Source organism: Lepisosteus platostomus, chromosome 7 (assembly GCF_059453375.1).
Source record: "Lepisosteus platostomus isolate fLepPlt1 chromosome 7, fLepPlt1.hap1, whole genome shotgun sequence".
NCBI lineage: Eukaryota > Metazoa > Chordata > Actinopteri > Semionotiformes > Lepisosteidae > Lepisosteus > Lepisosteus platostomus.
The window spans coordinates 22,974,415-22,996,878 of NC_142617.1; the positions used below are offsets into that span (position 1 = coordinate 22,974,415).

A 22,464-nucleotide genomic window follows, 5' to 3' on the forward strand; every position below is an offset into this window, starting at 1 on the left:
ATCATTACAATCTTAAGTATAATTTACTTAACATTATTACACGAAATACCAGAAGTAACACAGTGATTATAATTTAATCGGGTATTTGGAAGAATTACAAAAAAACATATGAATAACAATGCTCTATCACAGCTTCATTGATTATTTTCATAAAACCCTAAAGAGAGGTTTACTTGTACACGCACTGATCAAGATTCCCACGGTACCGGTACCTTAGCAGTACCGAAAAACGTGGCAGAAAAAATCCGTTATATTTGCCGATAGTACCCAAACAAGGGCTCAGAGGCAATACATGGAGGCCTCGGTAAATAGTCCCATGCCCGTGCCCGTGAGCCAAGCCGGCCTCTCCTGCAGCTGCCGCGCGTAGACCAGCCACGCACCCCGGGCACAGCAGCCCAGCCTTGCGCCGCAGCCCCCCTCATTTCGCATTTGGAAGAAATCAGCCAACAGGCAGAGAAGCAGGACAGAAACCTTAGCTCAGCACCGCTTAATCAATCTTCCACGATCTTTGCAGGACATACAGGTATTGTGTTTTTCTACTATCTCATAACTATTATCATCAATATTCAGCCTACCCCGAATTTATCCCCATCCTTTTCTCCACATTCTCAACATAAGAACACCCAGCACCGAATCAGCGCACCATTGTTCCCAAGCTCCTTCAGAAGGTCGCTTCAATCTTACCTTTTATTTACTTTCTTTCTCTTGTGGTTTTCTTTGAAGTGTTTGAAATACAACCCGCCTCCCAAGGAATCAATTGTATTATTAAACTGCACTACTTTGCGGGCGAAACACTGCAGACGTCACCGTAGCCACGTCATTCCGTTGGACGAGTCACGTTATAGAGGTGAACGCGAAAGATAGCGCCTATAGCTGCCTGAGGGTGGGGTTCCAGCACACCATAGATATAAATAATTGCTATTAATGGAGCCCAAAAGTAGGAGGTAGATTTCTTATAGGAAACTGCAATTAAGTAGTGCCTGGCACAAGAGCGATGACGATTGCATGATATTAAAAACGTTTCGTTGAGCGATCCTGCGTTGACCAATCTGGTACACATGTAAAACACCGGTGTAGGCAACGGTCAATAAAACTATAAGTTGTCATATATTTCCCTGAGCTCCATATTACATCTTATACACAAAATGTTTGGTTTTCCATGAACAGTGAGGATTTTCCTTGTATGTTTTGAAAGTATTGTAACGCCCTCGCCCGGTGGTGAGGAGGAAGCGCACATAGGCGCCCATAGTACCGCGGAGCAGGCTGGGAGTTGTAGGCGGGGAGAGTCTGAGGGTCAGCACGATGACCAGCAGTTGACTCTGCATATGTAAATAGTGTCATAGTAGTTTTAGTGTCCTGTGTAGCCTTATAAGTGTTTAGCCTGTTGTTAAGTAATTACCACCCTAATGATGTGTACGTGTTCCGTCAGTCTCCTCATGTGTGTGTACATTCTGTATCTGGTTTTGGGTAGTTTCGATAAAAGAGTAAAGCAGTCGTCTCCACTAGCCCTTTGTCCTGAAAGAACCTGAATACGCTATATACAGAATGCGTATGTGCACGCTAAAGCTTTGGTCACAGAGACAGCATAAACGGAGGACGTAATTGACAGAACAGTATATCAAGCAAAATTAACGAATTAGCATGCAAATATAAAACAATAAACATACCGATAGTTGAGCATTGCCTTTCAGTTTCCAGTTGTATGAAAATTATTCCTTTAGACTGTTTTCAAACCAGCTCTATTTTTTTAAATGTGCCCAGAATCAGTTTAAGGAAAAGCTGTCAACAGGTATGTAAAACAATTTAAAAATTGTTAGAACTTTTAAGGAAATACAATGTTTTGAAACATTTTTAGAAAGTATGTTTGAAACTAAAACTATTACATTGACACAATCTGTAAAATTATAAGATATTGAAATTCCTTTGAAAAACCAAATATAAACTGGGGCAGAACAAATCCAATGTGTGTAATATAACAAAACCATGTAATATAAAAAGCATTCAGATATCCAAAATATGGCTGTACTGTGAATTCAGCTTTGCATTTAGGTAGGAGGAAGATATACAGTGCCTTGCGAAAGTATTCGGCCCCCTTGAACTTTTCAACCTTTTGCCACATTTCAGGCTTCAAACATAAAGATATAAATTTTTTATTTTATGTGAAGAATCACCAACAAGTGGGACACAATTGTGAAGTGGAACGAAATCTATTGGATTTTTGAAACTTTTTTAACTAATAAAAAAATGAAAAGTGGGGCGTGCAAAATTATTCGGCCCCTTTACTTTCAGTGCAGCAAACTCACTCCAGAAGTTCAGCGAGGATCTCTGAATGATCCAATGTTGTCCTAAATGACTGATGGTGATAAATAGAATCCACCTGTGTGTAATCAAGTCTCTGTATAAATGCACCTGCTCTGTGATAGTCTCAAGGTTCTGTTGAAAGCGCAGAGAGCATCATGAAGACCAAGGAACACACCAGGCAGGTCCGTAATACTGTTGTGGAGAAGTTTAAAGCCGGATTTGGATACAAAAAGATTTCCCAAGCTTCAAACATCCCAAGGAGCACTGTGCAAGCGATCATCTTGAAATGGAAGGAGTATCAGACCACTGCAAATCTACCAAGACCTGGCCGTCCCTCTAAACTTTCAGCTCAGACAAGGAGAAGACTGATCAGAGATGCAGCCAAGAGGCCCATGATCACTCTGGATGAACTGCAGAGAACTACAGCTGAGGTGGGAGAGTCTGTCCATAGGACAACAATCAGTCTTACACTGCACAAATCTGGTCTTTATGGAAGAGTGGCAAGAAGAAAGCCATTTCTCAAAGATATCCATAAAAAGTCTCGTCTAAAGTTTGCCACAAGCCACCTGGGAGACACCCCAAACATGTGGAAGAAGGTGCTCTGGTCAGATGAAACCAAAATCGAACTTTTTGGCCACAATGCAAAACGATATGTTTGGCGTAAAAGCAACACAGCTCATCACCCTCAACACACCATCCCCACTGTCAAACATGGTGGTGGCAGCATCATGGTTTGGGCCTGCTTTTCTTCAGCAGGGACAGGGAAGATGGTTAAAATTGAGGGGAAGATGGATGCAGCCAAATACAGGACCATTCTGGATGAAAACCTGTTGGAGTCTGCAAAAGACCTGAAACTGGGACGGAGATTTATCTTCCAACAAGACAATGATCCCAAACATACAGCAAAATCTACAAAGGAATGGTTCACAAATAAACGTATCCAGGTGTTTGAATGGCCAAGTCAAAGTCCAGACCTGAATCCAATCGAGAATCTGTGGAAAGAGCTGAAAACTGCTGTTCACAGACGCTCTCCATCCAACCTCACTGAGCTCGAGCTGTTTTGCAAGGAAGAATGGGCAAGAATTTCAGTCTCTCGATGTGCAAAACTGATAGAGACATACCCCAAGCGACTTGCAGCTGTAATCGCAGCAAAAGGTGGCTCTACAAAGTATTAACGCAAGGGGGCCGAATAATTTTGCACGCCCCACTTTTCATTTTTTTATTAGTTAAAAAAGTTTCAAAAATCCAATAGATTTCGTTCCACTTCACAATTGTGTCCCACTTGTTGGTGATTCTTCACATAAAATAAATTTATATCTTTGTTTTAAGCCTGAAATGTGGCAAAAGGTTGAAAAGTTCAAGGGGGCCGAATACTTTCGCAAGGCACTGTAACAAACCTAATTCTTGAAATTTGCATTTTTAAGATTGAGATTGACACTTCAAGATAGCTTGCTATTTATTGGTGCAAAGATCTTCATGGTTCAAGGTAAAAATGAATATTTTCTGAGTCTCTCAGAACATGGAGTTTCCAAACCTTTAGAATAATTGGGAACAATCATTTCAATGTACAACTACCCTTTGTTGATTTATAAGGCATCCATAAATTTTGCCTTGTAAATGTAGTGCACATCGGGCTGCCATTACTCTCAGACAACTTCTCCATCTTTATTAATTTTAAAAGAGACGTTTACTGTGTAGGCATTCAAGTACATTCATGGATCTTCACTGAAGCAGCAGAAAGAGCCTTAAGATGTCTCTGGCTCAATAAGAGGACATTCGTGGGGATAAGTTTAATGCCACCTAGACACAAGCTGAGGTCTTATCAGCCTCAGCTGGGTCACCTGGGGGAGGGTGTATGATATTGAAAGAGCTGATGAACCCAGGAACATCACTGATGATGTGTCTAGGAGCATCAGTAGATGTATTAATTCCGTCACTGAGAAGTTTACAAAAGCAACGAGAAAATGAGGAATACTATTTAAATTTTCAGAACCACATTATACAAACATGAATCACCAGGTATAAATACATCTGGGGTACAGAAATTTACAAAAAACTGAACAACATTACAATAAAAGTAATTAAGAATACACAACCAACCATTAACATTTTTGGTAAAGGTTAGTAGATGAAACAATCCTTATAAAAACAATACAGTAGGTTTACGCACCTTCAAAATTAGGATACTGGTGCTAGTTTATTTTAAAAAAATTGTTTGGGAAATAAAGTTTGTAAAATGTTTGAAATACAGGCTTAATTAAGCTTAATTTAAAAATGTAGACCAAGATTATCTGCCTTTGAAATTTAAATGTTTATACTGTGCTAAAATTACTCCTCTCAATGGAGTGTGCAATTCATGTCATCAGCACAATCCAGACTGGGGTTGGTAGACCTAGATGGTAAAAGATTACTGTTATACAGCATTCTTCTGTCTGAGAACTGAAAATTACTACTGTCTTAGTGGAATTTTGTGCAAAGAGCTTTCCACAGAGGGGAATTATGGTTGAAACAAGACATAAAAGGCCATGCCTTTAATGCAGAAACTGTAATTGTGTTAAAAGGTATTTTCTTTAAGGGTGTGAATTTAAGTAATTATTTAATCTCAGAGGTTTTAATGAAACATAACCTCTTTCATTTATTATTCTTGCTGACTGGTAAAATACTCAAAGGATGTAATTAAGTCCCCAAATTTTGATATCTGGATAACAGGTAATAGCATTTTTTTAATGTGATCATCCTTGTTGAATTCCAAAATTCTTATTCACCAACATAGATTAATAACAGAATGCATTATAGACATACAGTACATACAGTCTAGTGATAGAAGGGCCATAGAAACTGGCAGCCTGGCTGAAAATCTGAAGCCTCAAAATAAAATATCTTTAAAAACTGCAGTTCAATTAAAAAAAACATGTCTATCATGACTAGCTCCGTCTTTTAGCTCATGTGCATTGTAGCCACTCTGGAACTCTACCAACAGGAAGAGCAACTGTATCAAAGAAACAAAAAGACACAAATGTATACAGCTGTCACCAGGAAATTGTGCTCAGCAGAATATACTGCAAAGACAAGAGTCCTAAAACTGCACTCAGCATTGAAAGGTTCTAGCAAGTCCCTACACACTTTAACAGTATTAGGGAAGCACAAGTGAAATAAGGAGTAAATATTATGATGCCTACCATGTCTGATGCTCATTGGCAACAATTTGAAGAAGAGCAGTCGGTGGTTCAGTATATGTTCTAAGACTTATTATGGGTTAATTAAGCGTCACTGCATCATGCAAGGAGCAGTTGTTTTGCCATGTGTTAACTGAATTGTTACTTGATTGAAGAACTAAGTTTGGAATTAATTGGCTAGTCTCAGGATATGCAACCTGCTTAGGAGCAGTTTGTGGTACAGGATGCATTATTGTATAATTAATTTTTCCATAGTGTAATTGGTGTGTATCATATTAGAAAAAAAATACTTTTGGAATTAACTGACCTATAACAGGAGTAGTTTGTTTAAGAGGAAAAAGCAAGCATTACAATTGAAAATATAGAACAGAGAAATGCAATGTTAGTGGTGCTAAGAAAGTCAGAGACAGAACTTGAAGGAGGCCACTAAATGAGAACAAAATACTGTTATCACATTTTTTTTTTCTTGCTGCCTGTCAAAAGTTTTGGTTTCCTGTCATGGCCACTAAAACCATCTAGTACTTCTGGGGCCCCAGTGATGGTAACATAGCACTTTAAGGAGTTCCAAATACATTATCTAAATCACTACGAGCCCTACATGCATATTGTGAACATTGTTTTATAGCCAGAGGGATTACTTTTTAAGAGGTCAACAATAAATTACATTTGTTATTTGATTTGAGATTTTTTAGATAACAGGGCAGTCATTCAAGGGTAATATTTTTACATTCGTATTTTTTTTCCTTCTGCTCCATATTTTGGAATGTAGAAAGCCAGCAAATTGTTAAAATAGCACATAAGAGTTATTCTACTCAAGACTGGAAAACAATACCATAACCTAGAACCAGTCCTGGACGCACACCAATGAATCACAGAGCAAACACAAATATACAGGGACAGTTTGGAGATACTGATTAACCTGACAAACATTTCTTTACAAGATGGGAGAAAACTTGTGCAAACTCAGAACACAGAAAGCACCACAGTTCTGAATCCAAACCAGGACCCAATATAAGTATGAATACAATAATTCAAGTATAAGTATAAGAGTTCAGAGTTGGTGTTAAGAAGTAGGAAATCAACCACTATTCAAATGTATTTGTTTCATAAATGTATACTTTTTCATAATTCCATCAAAACATTCTATGAGTTAGCCATATCAGTATTAATGGGGAAATTAAAGCCAAAACACTGATAGATTTTGAAAATTAATCAACATCACTTTTAATAAATGCCTATCCAATTCAGGGTCATGGTGGCCTGAACCTATCCTGGGAACAATTGGGTAAAAAACTTGATACACTGTGGACATGTCTATCACAGGGCACACACATACATCGTGTAGCTTTAAAAACACTTCAGTTCTTGAACAGTAGAATGAGGTTAAGAATTGGCACAAAACCTGTACTGGGCTTTAACTCCCCCTCTTTTTATTTTTCAATTATTGTTTATGATTTTAATGACTTGGGCCTATGCAGCACTGAAGACACTGATCGTAAGAGTTTGACAGTGTCAATCCCACCCTTGTCAGCACAGTATAAATGGATAAACAATAAGAGGTGTTTATTGGAAATGACTCGCATAAAAGAGATTTGTGAGACCTGTCCTGAGTGCAGAAAATAGTTATAAGCTCAACTGGAATGAAAACCAGGTCCTTGTAAAATTGTACTGTTATCTTGTTTATACAGATCAAATTAATCATGCTCTCAAAGCAAGAAAGAAATATATTTTTCCAAATTTTAAGAGACCTTAATAATGTTTCAATCAGCAGGATTTCACGATCAGCGATCCGTTTTCTAAGTACACTAAGCTTTTTTGAAAAAGTACTTCAGTAATACACTGTTTGGAATTACAACTTATCCACACAAGACAACTGCAAGACATCCTAATGCTCTCTGGGATACTGTTTCCATACAGTAGTTTCTCTTCCACAATGACTCCAAATTTTGTTTCTGCTTGTCTACCTCAATTTTAAGTCACTGAAAAAGAAGAATGTTGTTTACTGGTTCACTGTAATGGGATTTCATTGTTTTTACACAGGTGTTGAACATACTGAGAGATCTTATTTATTAAATCACACTTGAAAACTTGAAAACAGAGGGTCCTGTGTACCATCTGGAAGACAGACACTTTTCACTGATTTCAGACAGTTACGCTGATGACTTCTTAAACAAATGCCCAAACAAGTGCCTGGGCCACCTGACCCATCTGTACCTCTGAGAGTCAGCAAATGGCAGACAGGGCCTGGAAATAGATTATCCCGACTAGACTGGTATCATTAAGGAGTTCAATAATTCCATTCACGCTTGGCCATGTATTAAAGGATTTACTAGATAATATAATACTGTACTGCTCTCTGAAGAAAAAGGCACATGAGGCTTAGTGCATGGCAACCATAAATCCCCTAATAACAGCCTGAGATTGAAAGTTAAAGACAACTTCTTGGTAACAGTTCAATCAAGTGTGGAATCAAGGTATAGTAGGAGCCATTTAGCAGTCTCCAATTAATTCAATCTTCATACAGAATATTTACTTAATATAGCTAATAGAAGACGACCAGATTTCCATAAAAATACATGCCATTTTAGAGGATCAATACAAAGAATTGGCAGCAAAAATGTGGCAGGTGCAGTGATAAGTTCTGTAAGGCTGTGAATTGCCACTCATTCTGAAGGGACCAATGTGGCTAGCACAGTGCTCTTTTTCTAATGACCTTTGTAATGTCCTTATAGGACACACCTGTGCCAAGACCATCACACAGTTTGGAGTCTTCATACCGCCCAGTGCGCAGGAAGCAGAGAGCAGCAGTCTTGCAGACATCTTTGCAGGGCTCAGACACATGGCCCTTGTGGTTAAAATACCAGAACTTTTGGAAAATATGGTCATCCTGGAGGAACGTTTTAATGAGTCCATCCCAATCAGCAGGGAAAATGGTCTGAAGCTTGTACATATCTCGAGCCCTGTACAGCAAAGTCCAGCTGGGGCCAATGGTATGGTTGTTGGCTTCTGTTAGATTCAGAATGTGGGTCTCATGGTCCAGCACCAAGCGAGAGCTGTCTGAGTAATTACCATCCATGTAGTATACACGATAACCTGTCAAGGAGAAACAATTCAAGTGTAAGGCTCTCTACCACAAGCACTTTTCAGGACAATGCAGAAAACACAGGATTCACTGATTTGCTTTGAGTACATATATATTTGGTTGTCTCTTTCCTACTATTCATGTGATAATATTCTCTCTTTTCTATTTGGTAGAGAAAAACCAAAGTTTTGAAGAGAAAAGTCCTATATTAGTTCAGATAAATAAACTTAAACTGTCTACTGTTTAGATAAAACCTGATCTGAAAGTCCAGGGATTCTGAAACATCAGTAAGAAATTGGGATACACTCACTTATAACACATGTAATATTTAAGCACAACAGTTTCCAATTTCAAGCTCAACTAAAATCCTGGCAAGACTTCAGTAAAGTGGAGATAAACACAGTAAAGAAAGGACATCACCAAATTCCTATCAACAAATGTTAATTAAACTGTCCTGCAGCAGGATCAGGATTACCTATGCCAGTTACCTGGATTGAGGTTGACAAAGGTGGTTACACTGGGAGCAATAAAAGCTACACCTAGTGGGCGGGTCAGGGTCTCCTCGTCATAGAACATCTGGAACTCATCCAAGTGTGTGTGTCCAAAAAACTGTCCTGCAATAGTGCTCTCATATCTAAAAACACAAACACAAACTACTTTAACTGGTTCAGGCCAAACATGGAGACTTTAACCATGGCTTTGAACCAAGGGTGAACACTGGAAGATTTTTCCACTTGAGCTGACACCAGATTAAGCAATAGGAAATCCAATACTGTTTATAAGCATTACTTAGAACACATAAACCATCCATAGTCAAATGAGCACCCAAAAAACAGTTTTTACCAAAAACATGTCTTCCAGTGGTATAAATGACAGTTTTTTATTGTTAGATCCTGCATACACTTCATGATATGCTGTGGTGTTCATATCTGCTCATTTTTGTGCTTGGTATTCTACCGCAGAAAACAGTGGCTATCGAAAGTATTCACCCATCTTGGACTTCTCCACATTTCACTGTGTTAAAATATAAAATAACAATGATTTCTTGCCATTGATCAAGACAAAATGTCCACTAGTGGAAGTGATTTAAAAAGAAAAAAGTAGCCCAATCAAGGCCCAGACTTCAGTCCAATCAAGAATTTGTGGGAGAAGTTGAAAATTGCATTCGCCAACAGTTTCCATCCAACCTGAGAGGGTTTGAGCAATTTTGCAAACATGAATGAGCACAAATTACAGTGTCCAAATGTGCAATGGTGATAAAAACTTATTCAAAAAGACTCATGGCTGTAAGTTCTGCCAAACATGCCTCTACCAAATATGGTTATGGGGGTGAATACTTATGCAATCAGTTATTTTCTGTTTTATATTTGTAATTAATTGTAGAGGATCTGTAGATTTTTTTTTCCACTTTGACATAAGTGTTGTCTGTCAACCAATAGCAAAAAGCCCCAGTAATGATGTTGTATGAAGTGTACAAAAGTCCAAGGAGGGTGAATACATTTGATAGCCACTATATCATATTATACCTGCTCACTTAACATAAAAACTAAGGAGCAATCAGTGCCATTTAATAGGATTTTAAGAGATTATGTAATGACATTCATAAAACAGTATAACCTATTTCAATCTAAAGAGATCTCCTACTGTATTCTAGATATGTTATTTTACCACAGCCATTGCTTTCTAATCTTATGGATTTTGTACAATACATACTTATAAAGACACACCTGTTAACAATATGGTAGTAATTCCAGCTCCAGCTCTTCAAACACAAGCCAGGGGGAATATGCCCAATGATGTGTACCTGACAAAAAAAAGGACAGTCATAATTACCTGTAAAGAATACAATTGTGCCACAGCTACAGTATCACAATATAAGGTACAAGAATTAAGAGCAATTTTAGTGGCAATTGAAAAGCCTGTCAGTAAATGTGACTGTAGTAGAGAATGCAGACTGTTATCCCACCCTAACAAGCAACACACCTGTGATCAGTAGAGTACTGTATGAGAATCCAGAGTCCTAATTACATTCAGAATGACAATGATTCAGTTCACTACTCACACAACAGTGGTGCACTGTCCAACAGTCTTGCTTCCTATAATACAGGACCCAGGGAAAAGCAGGACTTCACTGTGCCATCTTGACACTGAGTCAGGAGGCTAAGCACAGACTGAGGGGCCCTATGAGGCCCTATTATTCCTTCATTATTTATCAATGATAAACCCAATTTGATTAGGAGAGAATTAAGAAGTCCTCTGTGTGGTGTAGAATGTATTATTACAGCTTTGGGTGACTGGGAAGTGCCTCTTAGATTTTAGATACAGTTTGTGACACTGGGAAGAGTAAACAATTCTAACCTCAAAGCAGAGAGGATGTTTGCTGAGGTCTGGGGGGTCCCTTGAGTAGGAACAATAGTAAAGTTTATCTTAGTATGCTGAGGCAAGTTGTGGATGAATAATTGCAAAGGAGCAAGGCAGAAAGACACAGTATAAGTTCACCTTACGAGCACAGGAAAGGAGAGAAAAAGAGGGGAGGAAGAAGGAAGAAACAAGGAGAGCAGGGAGAAGAGAGAGAGGTGAGGCCAGAGGAGGTGGAACTTGGGACTTGATGCTTGCACCAGTCGAGAACCACTACTTCTTGATCATCCAAATCAAATCTGACTGGAGTGAAGTATTCAAACCTCATTGGAGAGTGTGATTTTCTGTATTTTTTGGGAACTTGGGTTTCCTGGGTAAAAGATACCTCAGTTAGAAATGTCTTTTCTGATTAGGGTGCATTTTATGGGTAGGGATATGGGTACATTAAGAGTTTAACTTTGTGTTTTGTGTCTTGTGTAGTTTGCCTTGATTATTACTCCTCTCAAGCTGTGCCAGAGAATATCTAACCAAGCTAAATAAGAGAAAACAGAAACAGACCATGAAGAACTACAGGCTCAGTGACCACAGCCTGGCCATAGAAACTGGGCGACATAGACAGACTTGGCTGCCCAGAGAGGACAGGCTGTGCTCCCACTGCCAGTGGAGAGAAATAGAGACAGAGGTGCACTTCTTACTGCACTGCGACAAACATTCTGGGAAACATTCTTCCCCAAATTTACACAGCCAATCCCAGAATTCCCACACCTGCCAGAATCACAACAGGTCCCAATCCTGGGAGAGGGAGGAGGGAACTCAGTTGAACTGGCAGCCCAGTATGTGTTCTCCTGTCACAGCCTGAGAAACAGTGAGTCTGTCTCCCAATAATGCTCCATCTGTCTATATGTAAATATTTAATTATGTGTTTTTATTGTAAATGTCTGTAGATTTTTTTTGTTTTATGTTAATTGTATTTGTTTTGCTTTGGCAACACTGATTGTTCTCATCAGTCATGCCAATAAAGCAACTTGAATAGAACTGAAAAAAATTGAATAAAAATTCACATGCCTCTTGTTATACCAGCCATTCGGGTATACAGTTAGAAATCACATACAAGTTGGGGGTTATGAATAATTATTTCACTTATTGACTAAACTACTCGGTCAATTCCTGATTTTCACCAGTTTCGTAACCCCCCATTTGTAACAGGATTTATTTCAGGACACCACTATTGCTTATTTAAATGTTTATATTTCACTCAACTTTCATTTTTTCTAGCACAAATAACAATATATCATTTCTAAATTGCATCCTAAAAAGGAAAAAACAGCCCATATTGATGTTTATTTTATTGTAAAAGTGGAAGATAACTAATTATAATGAATGCATTCTAAGCAGGATCCCAGGGCAGACCTTTAAAGATAAGCAACTTAAGCCTCCTGCCTTCAGAAAGTTAGAATTCTGCACAGTGAATTTAAAGAATTACATTAAATGTCTTAGCTCTGTGAAGCAGACACTGAAAAGGTCACCTTCTCGCCCTTGTTCTCAGAATCCTGCAGGACGTTGATAAGCCACTGCAGCTGCCCAGCAGGATCAGTGGAGTTGATGATTAGCCAAACGTTCTCCTTAGCACAGAAGTTCATGTTGAGGGACACCAAGCGCAGGCCAGGCTGTATTTCCACAGTGTAAAACCCCCCCAGTCTGCGGAAACAATTTTACAGTTAGGTGTTCATGAATCTTTATAGTTTTATTACAATATAATATGTTAAAACAATGGCAGGGACATACAGCTTAAAAGCTATATTTTAAGCAAACTAGTTATTTCGGCTACTGTAATTTTTCTTCTGATATTGAAGTTATCAGAGTACTAAGAACAATGCACCAAGAACTGTAGTCTCACCTGAGTGTCTCCAAAGCTGCTGCGGGTAACCAGATGTTCCACTCATCTGCCATCCTGTCATAGAGCCACGCTGAGGACCGGTTGCCATGGACAAAGGGAGGGGGGAAGAGGTTGACAGGTGTGCTTTCATGGTTGCCCACTGCAGGATAAACGGGCACGCTGCCCAGATACTTGTGGATCAGCTTGCTAATGCTGCTGAGCTCCATGAGCTGCTGGCTGCGGGTCTGGGCCCAGATATTGTGAGCAGGGATGTCTCCAGTCCAGTAAACCCAGTCCCAAGGGCCAGTGGCAGCAAGGTGCTGAAGGAGGTTCTCCACAGTGCGCAGGGGCAGGTCACAATTGCTGTAGGTGCCCCAGAGGCCAGCGCCGCTGTGATGCCAATGAGGAACACCAGACTCATTCCGGCAGCACAGAGGCTCCTTGCACTCAGCGGTGGTGCCCTCAGTATAGTCACGGTCCCAGTGCACATCAGTGAGGAAGAGGACTCTGCTTTGAGCTGAACCTGGTTTAGGAGGAGAGGGGGGCACCACTGGAGGCTTGGGCACAGCTGGCAAGGTGATGTTCCATTCAGCATAGATGTCATAATGCCCGCAGTCCCTGCCCACCACCAGAGCACACACCTCAGCTGGCCGAAGAAGGGATTCCCGCAGCACATAGATGACATCTACTTTGAAGAGCTCGGTAATCTGAGTGCACACCCTCTCATCTGCAAGGTGCAGTTCCTTGCACACTCTGGCTGCCAAGGCTGCCACTCTGTCTTCAATCTTCTCACTCTGCACAGAAGGAAAAAAAGGTTAACATGTGACCATGCTTTCCTCTGTGCAAGGGACACCCCCTCTTGTCTCTCAATGCTAACCCAGTAGCATAGAAATCTCTTTCTCTCATTTTTCATTCTCATTGTGCCAGTCCTGAAGGGCTTCTGTCCACCTGGCTTTATGGGTAACTTTTAATTCTCAGTAACTGAAGACATGGAGATAGCACTAATATAGACAACTGACTAAACAACTTATTCAAATCATGCCACTAAGAGCACTTCTAGCAAAAACAAAAATAGGATTATTAATTGTGTCAGTTTAATTGACCAAAATAACTAGATACACTCCCTTGCAAACAATTACAGCAGTCTCTTGAAAACAAAACACATAAAAAAATACTGAAAAAATACTGTCCAAATGGTGAATCTTTATTAGTTGTCTATGTACTTAATTCAAATTCCAAATTCATGGATTTAAAGTACTGGTGTTGTGTTTTTGTGTAGTGTGGGCAATTCATTGATAGACAATGAAATCTTTATATCCAGATGACTGTACCTAAGGGTAAGAACTAAAAGTTCTTCCTTCCATTTAATATTTCCCATTGAATTTGTGTCTCCTTACTTTCTGTTTTGCTGTTTCTGCTGAAAACTGGGATTTCCTTACAAACTAAGGAACCATGACCCTGTATCTTAATGTCCATCACTTTTTCCTAGGTAGGAGAATTAAAGGAAAACTGGCAGTGATGTGTACTGTTCACAACTAGTCAGGTCACTTGACTTTCTACACCATCTACACCATCATAAGATGGAATCAAAGACTGGACCTGGAGCTAGGAGGTAGTAATGCTAATCTTCATGCCACTATGCTTTATGGTAAGGGTCATTTCATTTTCAATCACAATGCCGCCGCCACCACCTCAGATTGGTCTCATAGAGGGAGCTATGATAATCATTCCTATAACATTATGTTAAGAAACATAGTTTACTCTGTAAAAAAATAAGATAATTGATAGCACCCAAAATGGACAATTTGATCAGGTTGGATTCATAAAATATTCTGTAAAAATACAAAAAATGTCATCAGTGCTTTTAAAATTTACCTTCAAGAGAGAGATTTCAAGATTTTAATGAAAATTAAAGGAAAACTGAAACTTTCATGAAAACTTAATGACTACCCTCCTTTGTACTATTTTTCTCTTTAGGACATCTTCTATTGGAGTAAGAAGAGTAGTTTCTTCTCAAAGTCTCTCACCAGTCTCCTCTTCATTAAGACAGTAGTCATAATTTTTTTTCTAGTCAGCCTTAAGTCTTTTTGACAAAAAGGTAAAATAACTCCTCAAAGAGTCACTCTGTCAAAAATATTAGTTTCTTCTTTATTTTCACTTTATGTGGAGTTAGGTTTAGATGGAGTATGGAACAATTAAGAAAAATAAAAAAACGTCAATGAAAAGGCCCCACAAATGTAGGAAGACAAATGTGCATGTGAACTGCAGTTTACACAGTTAATTCAAAAAGATTTAAGTTCTTAATGCTGGCATTTATGAAGGTATCTGCAAAAATGAACAAGAATTAATTCAAGATTTAACAGAGATTTGTGTCAATGTGTTACTCCTGATCTGAAGGCTTCAAAGCCAAAATATTTATTTTTACTTTTCAGCTTGGAACCATCCATTTCTTCAGAGAACTGCAATTCTGGTCCTGGAAAGCCCCAATCCAATTACTTCATTTTATAGGACACCTTGAAAACCAAGGTCCATCAAGTAAATAATTTAATTATGGAAATTCTGAACCTTGAGTGATGAATGGTCTTCAGAATTTGGCTTCAACTTATCATTTAATCACTCTAAAAAAATCAACTGTTTAACTGTTAACATAGTTAAACTGTCCAACATTTTTACAAATGACTTAAAGGCTACCTGTAAAACTAGCTGGTCAAAGGGCAGGGACCAGAGCTGGAGATACCCTAGTCTACTTCCAGGTGGATGCTGCACATTGGTGGTGGTGGAAGGGAGTCCCCATTACCTGTAAAGCGCTTTGAGTGGAGTGTCCAGAAAAGCGCTATATAAGTGTAAGCAATTATTATTATTATTATTATTATTATTATTACTTGTTCCGTGAACAAGTACAATATGAGAATAGTTAAAATGTTCCTCTAAATTCTCATGTCTCCTTTCAGACATGTATAAACGTAAGTCAAGTAGGTAGCTGCGTCAGCATGCGCAGGCTGCAAAGGAACAAGTAAAGGTGTATTCCACGCTGAAAAGAGAAGGAAACAAAAGCCTTGACATCAATCGGACGGTAAAACTTCTACTTTGGCGTTATTTTCCAAACTACTTTTGAATATTCATAAATACTCAATGTAATGAGTTCTATTCTTTAATATTTTTACAGATAGCGACTATTTTTCTTTATAACATTTCGAGACAAGTAATGTTTTGGGCTATATTAGTGCTTATTAAAACTGTAAACCTCCACAAAGCGCTAATATTTTTCTTTCACTATGATGATACAGATACAAATCTGCAAGATCTTTTCAAGTTAATAATTATGTAGCACGTACAGTACGTGTGGTTTTCACGTTTAATGTAATTAAAATGGATGGCAGTTACCAATAAATTCGTTTACTTATTGAATGTTAGTGATTAGTGACAGAATCGTAGGTTGTTTGTTGTCAAAACTGACAATAAAGATTACAGTACTTTTAATAAAACGTCTCTCACCAGAAGAGCAACATCGACTGCGGTGAACACGACTCTACAGATAGGGCAAGTGAGATTTCTCCACCCGAACCAAGCCTTCAGTTGAGACAGCGCCTTCCCGGAATCGATGACGTACTCTTCCATAGACACGGGTGAATCGTGCGCCGTACGCAGTGGAGAGGCGTCTAAAACTGACACCAACAACATACAGATCCCCAGCATCGCTGCCTTCATCTCCTTTCTATCCTTCTCCTTCTCCCGTTCTGTACAGAGAATGAGCTCAGTTTTCAGACCCGTCGAAGACACTATTATGAACCCCAAATTTCTCTCAGCAGCTGCCGTGTTTTAGATTCTCCTTTTTAAAATATCCCTTCTATTGCAACAGCGACAACTACCTCTCGACGTCTTAAACTCAAGTGAAACTTATGACTCAAATCCTCCGGTCACACCGTTGGCCCTTCCGACAGCAGCGCTGCGGAGTCTCTGCTTGTTAACGCACATCCGATGGTGTCAAAAAGCAGGAAGTGTTTGATGCGACAGCTCTACTCGTATGCACAGACAGATCCCAGTTGAAAAAAATATGCAAATCGTTTAGAAAAAGAATCACAAACTAATTAAAACCGAAAAAGCTCCAAATGGAAAAAACCTGTGTCCTAGTTATGCGAGGTAAGACGTCGGACTGCTGTCATGTGACATGATGTCATGTGAGCACGTCCACCTGGATCTTCTAAATAAATTGCATGGATTGGGTGTATTTATTTATGCATACGTAAAGTAAACTGTCCTCTTCCATGTTTTGAGTTCTTTATATTCATAACATTTTATTTAACAGCTTAATTTTATCAGTTGATCTTTTAGCGGCGTAATTTCAAAGAAAAGGGAGGTTTTCGAACTATAAAACGGGTTTGGGCACAGATGCCGTTGTAAGGTTCTAACATAATACTAATGTAACCGTACTACAACATAAACAATGTATTACCACTGTAATGTAACAGCACTCACACTATTGCGTTATTTTTGTGATTGTAATGATGACACGGGGGGGCTTGTATGTAACGTCTTGTAAACATAAATGTCTAGTTCCAGAATTTATCATTTTCCAGAATTTACTAGCTCAGATCCTGACAGGTTCTGGTGTCAGTGGGGACCCATGCCAATGAACACAACCCTGGACCTTGGTGAAAGTAGACCTGTGGGACTTCCTCTTTTAAATAATCAACAAGGCTGCAGAGAAAGGATAATCTGCTCCACCTAAATTTTAAGTGGATCAATTTAATAATTCCCACTAGGTGAAAGGCTGTAAAAATGTAAGTAAACAGAAAATCTTCTGGATTTCAGAGCCTGAGGAATGCAGCCATGGACTCATTCACTTATTGATACTGCATATCACAGAAATGATACTAAGTTACCCAGGCCAAATGGATTCAGCCATCCCAAGCACCTCTGTGAGCTGTGAACATTCAGTAGTTGCTTAGGTCAGTCATGTTGTCTAGAAATTGTCAACGTACCTGTAATGCATGTCTTTGATCATCCCAGACTACAGTTATGTAGGCTACAGAGGAATGTCCTAAGTGATAACCGGTTATCCATTCTAACTGCTTCTAACATGACCAGTGTTTCTGTCTGAGTTTTGTATTTTTTGTATATCTTCTTTCCTCTTTTAATCCTCTTTAAATCAAGGTCTCCAAGCATTTCCAGCACAAACAGTATGTCAGATGAAAATCAAAGATGGAATGACACACTGTTTACCTAGAAGCAAATCAATTGGGGGTGCTGAACGGGCTGAACCGGTTCTGGAACGGGGACAGAGAGGAAGACAGAACAAAGGAGGAAAAGAGAGTGATTAACACAGGAGAGAACTCAGACACAGGGGACTCGAGCAGAGTGCAGCTGAGGACTGCTCAGGCATTGTCTTCTTCCACCAACCCTGTATAATATTACATTTCAAGTGGGTAGCTGCGTCAGCATGCATAGGCTGCAAAAAAGGATCCACAGCGAAAACGTGTTAACTTTCTTCTCTTTTCAGGATGGAATAAACCTTTACCTTTTCCTAATATGACATTTTGTTTAGGAATGTCAGTCCTGAACAGAATGCTACATGCAATGCATACAGACTATACAGAGTTTCATCACATTCTTCTGTGTAGCGGAAGGAGATCAGACAGAGCTGACATCAGGTTATCAGACCAGGATATCAGACAGAGCTGATTTGGGAGAGTGGTGCTGTTGGACTCTTTTTGGACTGTTGTCTTGGGTACTGAGGACCTTGCTGTCAATCTGTTGAGTATGATTTCCTACTGTACTTTTTTTTCTTTTTCTTTCTAGACAGTGATAACCTATTATAATTTTTTAGAGGAATAAAAAGTGCATTGTGTAGTATAACTGTCTTGTCTTGAAGGCTATGGGAAACACAATAAACCTTTTGCAGGGGCAAGTGCAGGGGTCCTAGCACCTTAAAATTCTAAGGTGGTGTAGTCAGATACAGTTCCTGCTTATAGTGGTTAATATATATTTGTGATACCAACAGAGCACCAAAACAAAGAATAATGTCATAATTTTTGATGCCCACATCTAAAATTGTAATGTCATGGAGTTTATTTTAAACTTCTGCTTTTCTTATTTCAGTAAATTCAAGCAGAATTTTGTAAGCCGATTTCGATACCTAACAGACAAGATAAACTCCTCCAGCCAATACACAGCACAAAAAACTCATATGAGGCCCAAAGAAATAGTCTAAAACACACAAGTTATTTCCAAATGTATTAAGGTGTTAAAATTTATCTATTTAAAAACCTGACCTTTAATTCAGTTATAATATCAAAATTATGCTTGCTTTAGTTTAAAAAAATGCTTGTTTGCAGAACACATTCTACATTGTGTTCTTGTTCTCTTTGTTTATTCCACATTCTTGATGAATTAACTAGAGATGGTTAGTATTTCTAAAAAAGGGCTGATCAGTTGAAATTTGAACTGAGAGAACGTTTATAAACCTCTAATGCTGGCCAAGCTGCATTTAGAGAGATTTCTTTCCCTTCACAAAAAATTGCTATGTGAGGAGTTCATCTGCATTTGATGGTACATTAAGCAGCCTCTGACAGACATGTATCAACCATATAGGCACTTATGCATCCAATAGGGCCTTTGTTAATCTACAAAGAAAAGAGAAATATTGTGAAAAGATATGTTAAAGCATTTCTTAATATCATACCAACTGTATTACTGTGACCAGCAAAGTTCTCATCTGGTTGGAGTAATTGCAAAACCAGTTTCCTTTAACATTTCTGCAATACAGAAGAATACTTTCTGAACTGAAAATCATAAAACATGCTGCAATTGTAAAGGTCCTCTTGTTACTATTTTTACAGCTTGTATATGTTAACATATATGCCAGGGACCCGTGCAATACATTTATATTTATGTCTTTATTTACATCTATATATTCATATGTGCAATTCGATTTTTCTGCGTACTGTTCTGTTCTAGTTTGTTCTTTGTGTGTCCTGTACTGTGAGTAACTCTTTTAGTGCAATAAATCCTCACTGTACTGATTGTACTGTATGTGTTGTATTATCATTGTATCATTTGTTACACTGTGGCTGTGTTGTCTGTGTTAAGCTGCTGTTGCACTGCAATTTCCCTCACGGGATCAATAAAGTATCTATCTACATGTTATACAATGCAGTATTATTTATTTTAAACTAATTATGATGCAATGCTTTTCACAACTCATTCCCATGTTGTGTGGTAAGGAACATCTGTAAAAATAAGAGAAGAAGTGATTAACAATACCTAAAAAATCATCAGATAGAAGGTTCAGAGAGTTAAAACTACATTTTCAGAGAACGCAGTTCTTAGTTATAAATTAGGTGTCAACTACTGTCCTCAAAATGTCTCACTATTGCATTTCTAAAGTACTTATGGAGTGATTTAAAATACCCATTCTGTAAGCCCTTGGCACATACTGTATACAGGTTTGGCCACACTTGCTTTTATATTAATAAACATTATAACATAACAAATATAAGCTTGACACTGTCACAGATAGGTAGTTATGAAAATGGTGAATAACGGAAAAGGATAGAATTGATTAATCAATGTGTAAATAATTATAATAGGAGCTTCCTGCAACCTAAAATTCCTCCTGCTAGCCAAACCAATTAAGCTTACCTGCCAGATATTATTTCAGCCACAAAATGGCTCGAAATGGGTATGAAAATGACCAATTATATACATTCCACAAGGCAAAAGCTGACACAAACACAGACATGATGGAAGTATCACTAAGAAAACTTTCTTAGGGCACTATTTGGTCTCTAGTATTCTATGTAAATATTTGTCATAAAACAAGGATGTCCAGCCTTTGCTCTAGAGCCTTTGCTCTGGCTACTATCTGAAGATTTTTATTTCAACTCTTGCTCTTTTATTCCAACTTTATTCAGTGCTCTTAAGATACAGCATTTGGTTACTATCTTTAATGGATCAATTAAACAGCATCTTTTAAAAGACCTTTAAAAAAACCACCAATTCACTTCATATCTTCAAGTACACCAAAAAAGTACTGTTAAATATTCCAATGTTAAGAAATATAACAATACTCCTATTAGACATCCTGTCAGACCTAGCTCCTTTGTTTAACAGAAAACCAGGAAAAACATGCCAAACCGTGAAATCATAATATTTTAATAAAACAAACAAAAGAATAAGAGGGAATCAAGTGGCAGTGTGAAAGAACACTACAAGAAAACGTTGTGTGCTCATATAATTAGATACTGCAGAATATAATTAGATACAGCAGAGTCTCATAAAAAACATGGCCTCCAGTTTACAATGGAAATCACAAAGTTTTTAATATATATATATAAATTACATACATTTGTATAAGACATGCTTTGTTTACTTTTTCCCCCGTGTGTAAACACAGACAAGCAAGCTGGGGGGGAGGGGAGGATAGCTGGTGATGTGAAAATATGCTAGAGAGAGAAGATCTGCTTCGACAGAACCAAAACTGAGCACCACAGCAGAAATGCACGGAGCTGGCATCAGGTCGGCTGGAAGGTAGACAACCCGTCAACAACCCACCCCCCACTCGTTTTTGTTCCTGTTAATCTTTATTCCTGTAAATAAAAGCAAAAAAAGACAAGGAAAACCCTGTTTCCAAGGAAACTCCCTACCAAACTCAGTAACTAAGATGATATAATTCTGGGTAGAACAGCCTTTGTAGACTGTCCATGCTTTAAACAATCCTGGTTAGAAAATAGTATTGTCCAAAGGAGGAAATAGCCACAGTGACTAAAATGAAAAAGGAAGTACATCTGAAAACTTCTGTTTGATGGTGCTCTAGGTTTCCTGTGACTGGAAAATTAGTGGACATCATAGATGTTTCTGCCACTCGGTTTCTGTGCTCACCATCTGCACCCTTTATAAATAAGCAAGGTAAAGATTCAGTGCTATTCCCTAAGGAGAAGTGGAATTAAAAGAAGCCATTTAGAATGCCCAGGAAACACTCCAAACTTCTGTAGACAGTGTTATTGTGGCTATTACAAAAAAAGGGCTGCATGCTATTATGATCAGTGGAATTTATTAAAAAGAAATCTTAAAATTGGAAATTAAATGAAGTCTGAAGTCCACATTGAAATATGAAGCGAACAGGTTACTATGGTGGGAGCATTGATGAACTCAGCTCAGCTTGGCCTCTCTATCCCTTTCCTCAAACTGGGCTTCAGACAGTATTGATGAGCTGTACACTGTGCTTCATTTTCTGCAGAGGAAACCATCCAACTGGCACTATGTGCTGGACATACCTGTGACACATGGGCCCATGGCTACTCCAATCAAACAGGAGGTATTAGAGGGGAGGAACTAAAGCTTTACATTCTGTTTCTTTAGTGGGTTCGCAGAGCACAGGGGGTAAATAAAATAATGCTTTCCTCAAGAACAGTAGAGGTATAGGGGTGCTGCTGGCTCAAGCTAGGTTATGGTGACATTGAGAACAGCAGTAGTGAGAGTTAAGGCAATACAGGTTTGCACTACTAGGATGGGGTAGGTCACTTCTCCTGCATCTTCTCCAGGATGGGGACAATCATGTCAAATTTGGGCCTCTTGGCAGGGTCCTCATTCATGCAAATCTTCATCAGCTTGCAGATGTGAGGCGAGATGCCTGGGGGGATCGTGGGCCTCAAGCCTTCCAGGGCCACCTG

At 38.7% G+C, this 22,464-nt stretch overlaps 3 protein-coding genes and 1 long non-coding RNA gene across 12 annotated transcripts in view; 1 reads left to right on the forward strand and 3 right to left on the reverse strand.

The window, feature by feature from the left end:
• The window catches only part of apbb1 (amyloid beta precursor protein binding family B member 1), a 53,937-nt gene extending 52,813 nt beyond the window's left edge, over nucleotides 1-1,124 (reverse strand). Inside the window, exon 1 of one of the 9 annotated variants that reach the window (XM_088639719.1) lies at nucleotides 685-1,124. The gene's annotated coding sequence lies outside the window, so the exon portion shown is untranslated. The remainder of the gene's footprint in view (nucleotides 1-684) is intronic. The other 8 variants (XM_088639716.1, XM_088639718.1, XM_088639717.1 and 5 more) reach the window with 8 other exon arrangements.
• On the forward strand, nucleotides 380-19,944 carry LOC148658478 (uncharacterized). Its single transcript, XR_015940080.1, has 3 exons — nucleotides 380-523; nucleotides 15,226-15,866; nucleotides 16,292-19,944. It is a non-coding gene; the product is annotated as an uncharacterized LOC148658478 (long non-coding RNA).
• smpd1 (sphingomyelin phosphodiesterase 1) lies at nucleotides 7,799-16,501 on the reverse strand. The gene is made up of 6 exons (XM_088639727.1): nucleotides 16,289-16,501; nucleotides 12,815-13,587; nucleotides 12,444-12,615; nucleotides 10,287-10,363; nucleotides 9,048-9,193; nucleotides 7,799-8,570 (listed from the first exon to the last, which is right to left on the reverse strand). Exons 1-6 carry the CDS (start codon nucleotides 16,499-16,501, stop codon nucleotides 8,164-8,166), a joined length of 1,788 nt encoding a protein of 595 aa, XP_088495853.1. The 3' UTR covers nucleotides 7,799-8,163.
• Nucleotides 19,945-20,926: 982 nt separating the features above from the next.
• Nucleotides 20,927-22,464, reverse strand: part of ilk (integrin-linked kinase) — a 39,389-nt gene continuing 37,851 nt past the window's right edge. The window contains exon 13 of the mRNA XM_088639728.1: nucleotides 20,927-22,461. Coding sequence (XP_088495854.1) covers nucleotides 22,312-22,461 — 150 coding nt within the window. The 3' untranslated portion in view covers nucleotides 20,927-22,311. The remainder of the gene's footprint in view (nucleotides 22,462-22,464) is intronic.

Coding starts and splice junctions, on each gene's coding strand:
- smpd1 (XM_088639727.1), bottom strand. CDS start 16,501: ATGAAGGCAGCGATGCTGGGGATCTGTATGTTGTTGGTGTCAGTTTTA. Junction 10,364..12,443: donor CTGAGAACAAGGGCGAGAAG/GTGACCTTTTCA, acceptor TTTTTTTGTCAG/GTACACATCATTGGGCATAT. Junction 9,194..10,286: donor TACTACCATATTGTTAACAG/GTGTGTCTTTAT, acceptor TTGTGTTTTTAG/ATATGAGAGCACTATTGCAG.